This window comes from Crocodylus siamensis, chromosome 9, assembly GCF_052110815.1.
Source record: "Crocodylus siamensis isolate JL-2025a chromosome 9, ASM5211081v1, whole genome shotgun sequence".
Taxonomy (NCBI): Eukaryota; Metazoa; Chordata; order Crocodylia; family Crocodylidae; genus Crocodylus; species Crocodylus siamensis.
Window position 1 is genome coordinate 40232082 of NC_143403.1, and position 11459 is coordinate 40243540.

General features: G+C 53.1%; 1 protein-coding gene across 1 annotated transcript in view; it reads right to left on the bottom strand.

Moving 5' to 3' along the window:
• BCAR1 (BCAR1 scaffold protein, Cas family member) overlaps positions 1-11127 on the bottom strand; it is a 58176-nt gene extending 47049 nt beyond the window's left edge. Inside the window, exon 1 of the mRNA XM_090062998.1 lies at positions 10889-11127. Coding sequence (XP_089919124.1) covers positions 10889-10900 — 12 coding nt within the window. The 5' untranslated portion in view covers positions 10901-11127. The remainder of the gene's footprint in view (positions 1-10888) is intronic.
• Positions 11128-11459: the final 332 nt, after the last annotated feature.

Consider the following 11459-nt stretch of genomic DNA (forward strand, 5'->3'; position numbering starts at 1 on the left):
GGGTAAAAACCCAGCCTGGGATTACAAAGGTATTTCTCAGGCCTAAACCCTGTTCAGAGGGTGGGTGGAATCCTCCCACCACCTACACACAGCCCTGAGCAGTGAGCAACAATATCTGTTTGTGCTAGGACCGAGCTCAGACAGCACTGGGATTGTTCCCCTAAATACCTGCAAAGCGAAGCAGCCCCTGGACTCTAAAAGACAGTTCTGGTGCTGCTAAAGCTGAGGACAAAGGGGAGTTTGCTCCCTGCTAATCACATACTACCGACTTTAACCCCTTCCTCAGCTATCAGCAACCAGTGCCCTGAGCTGCTGATAATGGCTAGCTGTCGGGGTCTAACAGCTACTTTGGTTTCCATTTCACAAAGGTACGAACTGTCTTTATCCAGTTATGAATGCTCCCATGCTGTAGCCTCTCACCATCCCCACTGCAGACCCTCTGAGCCTGACCCAGCAGCTTACAGGACTGATTGTGGATGTGGGTGCAGTGTGGTAGGCTCCCTGCCCCTCCATCTTGCTAGTGGTGTTAGCCTAAAGCAGAAGAACCAGGGTTTCACGTGTAAATAGCAACCTGCTTGCAGGAGGTCTCAGCTGCTGGGCACCTCCTGTTTTCCAAGTGTGGAGGGGGAAATGGATAGCAAGGCTTCTGAGGAACACCAACTATTCACCATGTCCCTGCAGCCAATCTTTGCTGCTGACACCTGGTTTGCAAACAACTGGTCTTTATACCTCTGCTCCTGAAATGGGGCTGTGGTCACTGCCTCCTCCCAGGAAAGACAGCCTAAAGATTGGTCTGCGTAGTTACCTAGAGAGGGGCATGGCTGGATTCACCAAAGCACATGCTGAATAAACAGGCATGCCGGCCTGCAGTCAATGTGGTCCTAGCAGCTTCCCTTCTGGTCCTGGCATTGCCTTGGGTGCACAGTGCCCCTTCATTCCCACCTGCTGTTAGTATGGAAGGGAGACCTTCTCCCACCTTGATGCAGTGATAGCTACAGTGGTCACAACTTGTACTCCTGTGCAGGTAGCCCTGGAAGAGGTGTATACACTGTAAGACTCAGGCTGACAGCATGGCAGGCAGGGGTATCAGATAATGACCTATCCATCAGAGACCTAGGTGTGGGAATGTGCGTACACTGGCCAACACAGAAACCCATCACCCACATCATCATCTCCAGTGAAAGAGCTGGAGCATACCCACGTGGGGACAAACCAATAGGCACCTTGCCAGAGAGGCAGAGAAAAATGCCCCAGAGCACATCTGACTTGGAACAACACGGCAGCTGTTTGTCAAACCACAGACAGAGCCAGGAGCTGGGTGCTCCCCATTCACATAATGCTGCCTATTGTTTGTAACAGGCCAGTCCCACTCCCAGTGCCCTGTACCACTCGTCACCCAGCTCCTTGCCTGCCTCCATGTCAGATTGGTGGAAAATTGAACATTAGCTACTAATTGGCCATAATGACCTCTGCCCTTCCCTCAAAGAGGATGGCTTGTTTTTCCCCATTTGAGCTGCAGTTAGCACTCAACTTGCCAGGAGGATAATTTATGCCAACAGCAGTGTGGGGAAATAGACATTTCAAAGACAAATCAATCCTTGGACTGATTCCCTCTGCTTGCTCCCATTCCCTCCCACACCTACTTGGGGTCCTAACCCAAAGCATCAAGGCTTAGAGTATGATGCATTACTGTAGGCTCTACCAAACACACCTGCTTAGTCTGGGGATCCACACTGCACTGCTCAAACTCCCGGAGTCCTATGTAGCATATTCTGGCCTCACTTGACAGCAACACCCACACCAGGGATGGATATAATGGCTATACAGGCCTTGAAGGGAGTTCTGCCCATGATGTTCAAAGGAGGTGACTAAAACTGGGTCTTTGCTGACTAGGGGGAACATGACATATTTATCCCTTCCCTCCATCAAGGCAAATAGGCAAAGAGCTGTCCCACTGGACCACATGATCAGACTGAGGTTCATCTAATGAGATCACAATTTAGGCATTCCCATGGCAAATTCGTCCTGTTACCTAATCCCCCAGGGAAATCCTCTGCAGCCAAGGGAGAGGGATTAAGCAGATTATGGTGCAGCATCTAGGAGAGAAATACAAAAGACAAAAGGTCCTCCTTGGCCTCCTCAGGTCCTTACTGCTGAACAGGAGGCATGAGGCTCCCAGAACAGGTCAATCCCAATGCACTAAACACCAGTTCCCTGATTTACCTGAATGCCAGCACCTGGTGAAGAAAGATCAAATCTTGCTGTGTGAATACCCTCACTTCTCACTTGGAGAGCCCTTCAGCTCAGGCAGCAAGCCCATGGCATGGCCAAATACCATGCAGGTCTTGTGAAGTTTCTTCAGTCACAGAATCATAGAACATGAGGGGTGGAAGGGACCTCAAGGAGTCTGTTCAAAGGAGGACCATCCCCAACTAGATCACCCCAGTCAAAGGTGTTTAGCTAGGTATTAAAAACCTCCAAGGATAGAGAGACCACAACCTGTCTGGGTAACCAGTTCCAGTGCTTTAGTACCCTCCTAGTGAAAAAATTCTTCCTAATATCTAACCTAAACTTCCCATGCTGCAAACTGAGACACTGCTCCTTGCTCCATCATCTGCCACCACTAAAAACAGTCTCACTCCATCCTCTTTTCAACCCCCCTTCAGGTAGTTGAAGGCTGCTATTAAATCCCCTCTCAGTCTTCTCTTCTCTACACTAAATAAGCCCAGTTCCCTCAGCCTCTCCTTATCAGTTCCACTTTTTTTTAACCTGGCTGGTGTTGTTCCTAGTGCTCCTAGGGTGGACAGGAGCCAGACTCCACCAAGTAAACCACTGCCAGGCCAAGGGCACCTTTCCTGAGGGACTGATAGCAAGGTAGCAAAAACCCCGGGGAATGGTCTGTGACCCTGCTAACTTTCTCCCCAGGAAACAGAGGATGCCAAGGAACCCTTCCTCACTTACCAGACATACCACCAGAACTGACACTGAGCTGTGCCAACAGGGACACCCTGTGGCACCACTCATCCCTGTTGCAGACACTAGAGAGGCAAAACTTTCTGGCACACCCTGCAAAAGGAGGGAGAAGCTGGAAGCCCCTTTTTAGATGCAAACACAGAGACTTGCCCAAGGTCATGCACTGAATCAGTGACAGAGCTAAGATAGGCACATGGGAATCCCCAAACCTTGACCAGGTTGTTGATGGGGTATGTGGAAAAAGCAGAGCTTGCTCAGTCAGCTCACTCAGGTACTGGGAATAGGATCACTGTATCTGCAGAGGCTCACACAGCTATCCTGCTTTCCATACCTGAGCTAGTGGCAGTATCAGTATGCTGTACAGCACTCAGTATTGTACACCTACGGGCGTGCCCCGCAGGCAGTGCACACTGGCAAAAATAGGGTCTTTGTCTTGTTTGGGCAGCAGGTTCGTGGGGACAAACAAAGGTTGCTGGCTTGCTCCCAGTAAGTATGAACATTAAATAACAGGGGAGTAAATTTTCTCCCTAAAGTCAACCAGCCTTTCCCCTGGGATGTTCCTGGTCTCACACCTACCTTTTAGGCTTATGCATCCCTCCAAGCTCAGTGGAGCTGGGCCACAGCTGTAGGTTACGCATTCTCAGCAGCTGAGGGAGAAAACTATGTGCCCCAGGGGCTAACCTGGAGCAGACAGTGGTACAATGGGTGCCATAGCACTGCCTTCTCTCACCAGGGTCCCCCTTGCCTAATAATCTTGGGCCCATGGGAATTTTGAAATACAATGTTTTTAAATGCAGCCATGCAGTCAGTTGCTGATGGGCAGACAGCACAGCTTTGCCTGAGGACAAGGAGGCAGCCTCATCTGGACTGGTCCTGCTGCTCTTCTGCAGACAGTAGCCTTGGATGATGCCAAGTCCAGGCTGTTGCCCTCCTGCCCAAACACAGGATGGGGGCTGGGCCCCTGCCCATCCTCAGGGGAAAGGGATACTTTCTAGGCAAGGGATGTACTAAGATGAGAAAAACCAACAGGAAAGATTGATGCTTCCCCCAGGCATAACACTTCCCTGGTTCTCTAGGGCAATCACTAACAGAGCTACTCAAAGCTATGAGACTCTCCACTTGCTGTCAACAGTACTGGGCTCATGGGACACAGCTGAGTCATTCCCATTCTAGCCACCAGAGGGCAGGAAGGCACCCTTTATGCAGCAGGTTATGGTAGGCTGGACCAGAGTTACCTCCTCAGGGCCCAGAAAAGTGCATCTGAAGAAGAGCAGGGGAAGGGGTTCAGCACTGGGAGGGAAGCAGTGACAAAAAGGATTAACTGCTCAACAATTTACCTGCCCACTGGGGTGGGAGAGTAGGTTATTCAGCAGAAAGAGCTTGGCTGCAAAGAGCAAGCAAGGTGTGGGTATTAGCTATCCCATAAGTTTTCTAAACCACCAGATAACAGCCCCCTTCTTAAATACTAGTGCACTGAACTACAGATAATCCCTCTGCTTCCCAGAGACCACGTGATGGCCCTGCCTGGCCCCATCATGGACAGAGCTCCAGCACTTTAGTTCTAAACCCCATAGGGCAGCCCCAAAGAGCTCACTGTGTAGCATGAGCACTGAAGCAGGCTGGTGCACTGATTTGTGCACTGATTTGTCCACCTTGGAGGCCTTCTGCAGGTTCAAGCAGAAGTAAAGTCAGAACAATGGCATCTAGGAATGCATGAGCCCTCCCACCAGGAAACCTGGGAAGCAACCCAACAGTGTGCACTGATGAACCGAGGGGGCACCTACCTGCACGTGCACTGTTCTTTTGCTCTGTTTGCTCATCCCAGCAATGTCTTCAGGCTTTGGCTCTGAATAAGCAAGGCCTTCTCAGCCCCCACCTCTCGAGGCCTGTTAACATCCCACTTTAAAGCATGGAAGGGGACCTGATTACAATGCACCAGTTCCCAGCATGCTTGTAGTGGAGTTAGCACCCATAACAGTGATTGGACCTGGGCATGTCCCAGCAACTGTGTAAGGCTTGTTTTGGCCCCGTTGGCCTTCCATCAAGCTATGCAGTATACCAGGGATCCCATCTGTAGGGGATCCAATTCCAGCATCATTAAGGCATCAACAGACACAACCTGCAAACAGACCTATCCTGTGGTAACTGATACAGATGGGATCAAACATACTGCATAGCTAGGATGAAACCCAGTCTGCCAGGCTGTGCACCAGCAGTAAGGAAGGTGATGTGCACCTAGAAGGTTTATGTCCATGGGGCTTCTTCCCAGTACAGTCCACATTTGCAAAGTGATCTGCAGGGGAAGGAGGCTCTGATATCCTGCCAACTTTGAGAGACTGGCAGTCCTCCTGACCAGCCCACGCTCTGCATCTCAGTCACACCTCTGGTCAGAGGGCTTCAAAGAGCCTAACCCCTAATGATGTCCTCCAAGGAGCCCTGACAACCCTACAAACACTACACTGATGGTAAAAATGCTGTCCTCAGACAGCACCTGCTCAAGCCAAGCCAAGGCTCCCCTAGACCCCACATAGCTAAGACCATGCTGCTGATGTTTTCTGGTTCCTGGATCCCCATGTACACAGATCTGTATCAAAGTACCCAGGTGCTAGTCCCCACCATGAAGCCCTTTCTGCTTCTACCGGGGTGCAGTACCCACCAGCATCAGAGTGGTGACAGGAAGATGCCGAGATGTTCCTGCCGGTATCCTGCCCCTGCCTCCATGTCTCTGGCCTCCATCACTAGTGCAGTGGAGACATCCATGCTGAATGCCACGGACAAGTCTATGGGCTCTTTGTGGATCACATTCCTCAGTCATTCTGGGCTTGCAACTATAGCCCCATTTACCACCATCGCCAAAATCCTAGAACCAAACTAAGAGCTCTGCACTGCATTTCATGTCCCTGCCTCTTGATGACAAGACCCCACTGCACTACCTAATCCAGTCCCACTGGCACACCCCCAAACAGTGCTCCCTATGGTAGTGGTGCATGAACTGAGAAGGTGTGGCTTGTCCTTTAGAGGTGCCAACAGAGTCCAATATGGACCACCTAGAAAACAGGGAATTTGAACGAGACAGCAGCAGTGGGAAGAATTAGCTACAGACCCAGTTATCTGCCTTTCAAGGTGTCATTCCATGGGAAGAACCCCAGAGCCTCAAGCTAGCAATCACAATTAGTGTCAGAGGGTCAGAGCCACAGTGCACTGTCCCTACTCATGTCTTTCTTGGAGTGAGACGCCCTCCCTTTCACACTCTGACCTAAGAAATTTATCACAAGCACGCCATCAGCACACGTCCATCTCAGGGACGGGAGGTGGCACTCAACAGAAATGTTAAACGAAGCTGCCTTGTGTGGGAGCCAAAGTGCTGCTTCTCAGCACCAGGTACATCCCCTTTGAACTCCTGGGGTATCAGAATCTTTGAAGATGTGACACTGAAAGCCATCAGCAAGGTTCTTGGGTTCAGTCACCCCATCATCTTCTTCCTGCTTGTAGGTCAGTAGTATCCCCAGGTACCCTTACAGAGCACGGCCTTAAGCCTAGCCATAAACTTTAGCACTTCTGGAATCAGCTGGGGAGAAGCAACCCAGGCAATGATCATCCACTCTCCTGTTCTTTGGTGGATCTCTTACCCTCTGGCAGTTCCCAGACCCCCTTCTCCATTCCTTGCCCATCTCACCCCACCCCAGACCTCTTCCCACCAGTACAATTTAAACATATCCATTGAACATATACGCTGCCAAGCTCTTTGCCCTTCCACCCACGCTCAGATCCCTTCATCATGTCATGTGGGGACACAGAGCAAATGCATCCACACAACAAGCAACCTCCACTCCAAATGGCTGCTTCAATGTGTCCCACAGTGGCTTCAGCTCAGCTCTGCTCCTCCACTAGCACAGAGCACCCTCTCAGGAATCAAGTGAGGACATCTGTGAAGGGTGGGGGGGCTCCCCTATTGTTAGCATTCCTTTGGCTCTCATCACAGCCTTGTCAGCACACCTTACCACCCTTAATGCACTGGCCCTCCCAACCTCCCTGTGCAGCAGGGCAGTGTTATTATCAAGGGCAGAGTGGGGGAATTGGAGGCACAGGTAGGCTAACTGACTCATTTAATGTCACCCAGGAACCCAGTGGCAGAGAAGAAAACTGAACCCCAATCTCCCTTGTTCCAGGCTAATGCAGTCACCACTGAGCCATCCTTCCCCTGTCTGGGTCACCCTCTCTATACAGAACAGCCCTACCATATGGGGTGTCTTTTCCCTCCAGGGAGCTATGAGCCCTACACAATGTTTGAGACCAACCCTCACCAGAAGCTGCACACTATGAGCAACAGCAGGTATCCACCTGTCTGCCTCCAGTCTGGACTTGCCTATGGCCCATCACCTGCAATTTTAGGCTCTTGTGCAGCAGCTCTACCCTCAGGGCATGGAAACTGCAAGAACCTTCCCCAGACCGTGCCAGGGCTTGGGCCCACACCCAGCACTCCTTTCCACTGGCCCCTGGGGCAGCTGGGAGCGAGGACTCCCTGGAACTTACACTTTCACAGGCAAAGGGAAAGAGAGATAAAGGGCCGCTCCACACCTTGTTTCTCAAACAGCCCTTTGTGCACCTGATTTTACAGCCCTACTTCAAACAAGGCCATGAGAAGATATTCCAGGGGTGGTAGAAGAAATCCTACATGGTACTGGCCCCCCAAAAGGTCACTTAAACAGGACAGCCAACACATGCCTTCTCTCAAAGGACTTGCAGCTTCTGTTCCATTTAGAGGTCTTCTCTCCCCCAAGTGCAATGAGCCTGGATTCTCATTGCCATCTCTGCATTGCTCCAAGTTTCTTCTATTTTTTTTAATTAACATAAATGTCAATAAGTTATAAGAGGACCTTTACATGCACACTGAAGAGAGTGAGGGGAATAACTCTCATGTTGTGCATTAGCAACAAACTTTCATGGCATATTCCCAAAGCACAGGCCCCTTGGTGAGGGTGAGACATGACAGGATGAACCCTGGCAGCAGTGCCACGCATACACCTAGCTGGCAGAGAAGTGTGCTGCCCCTGCCTTTTTGGGGGGTGGGGGGTGGAGATCCCTTATCACTCCAGATCAGGGATTCTCAACCAGGATGCACAGCACCCTAAAGTGCCATGAGATCCTTTTCAGGGTGCCAGGAAGTGCCCACACTATTAACCATGTTAGCTGTGCAAACACCTTACACGAGATAAACCTAAAGACTTCAAATAGGAATTCATAGTGCCAAAAACATTCTGACCTGCTGTGGTCTTTCCAAGTGCTTTGCACCAGAAGAACTGCTCTATTATTTTTCTGTAGTCAAAAAAGAGTGAAAGCTAAGAGCTGGCATTTTCCAAGTCTAACAGAGTTGAAAACCAGTGCTCCACTTCCAGGGTCCTGTGGTTTGCAAAGATGGCCTGACTGGTCACCCAGGAACACGTGTACCATGACAAGGGGTATCAATCTGGTGCTGCACCAACACCAGAGAATTTCTGGCTCTCTTGCACCTTGAAGCAATGTTTTAGGAGGTTTCTCATGCCAGAAATGATCCTTTCCTCAAGCTGCCCATTGGCACTGTATGTTGTAATCACACATGAAAAATCTCTCCCTTCCCCCAGCCCTACACTGTACTCACAGCGAGATTTGCCAGGCCTGGCAATTGCTGATTATCTCCTAGTGAATCATTAACGTTGTACTCTACACTGCTGCTGGAGCCAGCCGGCTTGCTGACGTGCACTGAGAGGACGTTCACGCTCTTACACGCACCACTGGATGTGCCAATGACTCCCAGCTCCCCCTCCCCTCCCTGTTTTACAACAGCCGCAAACAGCCGCCTTCTAAAACCATCAAATTATAGAAGAGTATGGAGAAGCAATGGCAAATACCACCTTAAGGAGGGCAACACAGTGGCATCACCTTGCATGGGACTTTTGCCTGGCATCAAGCAGACTGCCCCTCAGCCCACTTTATGATGCTTCAGCTTTCACAGCAGAGTTTGGGTAATAAAACTCTCCTAGTGCCCAGATTTCCAACCTCCGCCTCTGACCCAAACCCTGGCCTGGCCTGGCCTGTTCCACTGCCAGCCCTTGACTCCCAAATGTCATGATACCTGGTCTTAGACTCTGGCCTTGGGTTCATTTTATTTCCATTCCCCTTCACCCTATCACCACTTGAACAATGGATAATTCTGAATAGAACTGGTCTCACCCCCAAGCTGTCACTTAATCATGAAAAACACAGGGCGATTTAAAAAGGAGCCTGGCCCTGAGCTGGCAATCCTGTTAGCAAGCTTGCCTCTAGTTATTCTACAGTCTGACCACTGCCCCATCATGGAAGGAGGGGAACTAGAAGCTGGAAAGAGAGCCTAGCAGCCCTGTGGGCCCAGATATCCAGACCCAAGTGCTGCTAAGCATAGTCACTTGCACCTGGGATCAGCAACAGAGGGCATGGGAGTGCCTGCATGAAACTCCTCCTTGCTTTGGTGACTTCCACAGGGCAGCTGCAGCTCGATGATATGATCCTGTGGATGGTGGGAAGCAGGAAAAGAAGATGGGCCAGGTTCCTCCGGGAAACTGAGAAAATATCCCAGCAGGGTGGGAGAAGGAAGCCGCACATATTGCCCCCTGTTCTAATTGTAGCAAGTCTCATATTCTCAGTTGGGGTCAAATTTGTGGTAAGAAAATTGCTGCCTGGAGTTAGGGCAGGCCCTGGAAGTTGGCCTCTCTGCCAATGGCTTCTTGCGTGACCTTGGGTAGCAAAACTGCTTGCAAGGACATGGGAGACATGCAGGTATGAACTGCCTGTGTAAACTTCTGAGTATGTGTTACTGGTCAGAGCAGCTCTTGGAAGTTGCTGGTTCAAGCCTTTCCTGGCCAAGATGGCAACTGTCATCTCAGTAAATCATTGCAAGAACCTGGCACGAAGGGGCTAAATGGAGAAGTTAACCTGTGGGGAAGCAAGGGTCCAACCATAAAAGAGGAGGACCTGGGGGAGGAATAGACCCCAAGGCCTCTGATTTCAAACAAGCTAATTCTCCACATCATGGCTTCAAACTTCTCTTTCGACCAGGTAATTATCCCCTCCAGCCGGCACATCCACATGCCTAGGGGATGCATGCACATGCTGTTAGATTGAGAGCCCCGAGCCTTCTCATCTTCTGCACAGCCTCTCGGCAAGGAGAGCAGCAGCAAGCATGCCCCCGAACACCTCGCTGCCAACATCCACGTGCAGAGCAGTGCAGCACTCTGCTGGCACCAAATGAACGCAACTGCAACACGCGTCGGCCTGATGTGGGGGAGAAGGAGCTGAGCCCCAGCCTCCCACTAGCCAAGATGCCCGATTAGCACTGATGGCACTGGTGGGTTTCACTCCAGGCACATCTGTCCTCCCAGAACTGGGCTAGGATCCCGCAAACTTGTCACACGAAGGTCCCTAAGCAGCTGCAGGACTGCAACAGCTTTAGGTCCCCTAAACCGCTGGGCACCGGGTTCTGCCTCAGCTTTGCTGCAACCACAGCGCCGTTTCTCCAGAGCTTCCCATTGAAATATTAACCACTGGATAAGTCAGGGAGTCTGCGCCGGCAGCACGGCAGACTCGCGGCTGCGCGTCTCCCCGGCAGAGAAGACCCCCGCGCGCCGCCGGAGCCGGGAGGCCGGAGCCGGGGCGGCGGGGCACGGCGGAGGCGGCCGGCGCGGGGCCCGCGCTGTCACCCCGGGCGGGCGAGCCAGGCCCTGCCGCAGCCGGAGCGCCCGGGCCGTCCACACGGGACCCGCGGCCTCCCGCCTGCTCCAGCCGCCGCCGGCCCCGGAGACCCGCTATTGTCTGCGCCCGGCCCGGGGCGGGGGGGAGCGCCCCGGGAGGGTCCCCGGGACAGCGCGGCGGCAGAGCCGGGGGAAGGAGGGGGGACACTCACCAGGTAGTTCATCTTCCCCGCGGACCGGGCCGGGCCGGGCGCCGATCCGGGAAGGGCCCGCCCGGCCGGGAGGAAAGTTGGTGTCTGCGGCTGCGGCTACCCCGGTCCCCGCCCCGGCCGCGCGGCCCCGCCGCAGCGCAGCGCAGCGCAGCCCAGCCCGCCCCGCCCGGGAGCCGCAGCCGCCGCAGCCGAGCGCTCCCCGCGCGGCGCCGGGACTGGCGGGCCGGGCCGGGCCGGCACCGCGCAGCTCGGCCGCCGCGCCCGCCCCCCCGCGCCCATTGGCTGCGGTGCGCGAGGGTGGGGCCGGCCCGGGCCCTGCGCACACGTGTGATGAGGTTCGGGGGGTCTCTGCTTGCACGCGCGTGCGCGTGTGACGGGCAGTGCTGTTGCTGCAGTGGCGGGTGAAGGAGGCTATGCAGCATGGGTGTGACGGGGCTGCCCTCGGCACGTACACGCGCGCGTGTCCTGGGCCATGTAGTGCATGAACGCGAGCGTGTGTGTGACGGCTGTGCAGTCCGCCTGTGCACGCGTGCCGGGGCTGTGCAATCTGTATGCACACGTGACGTGTGTG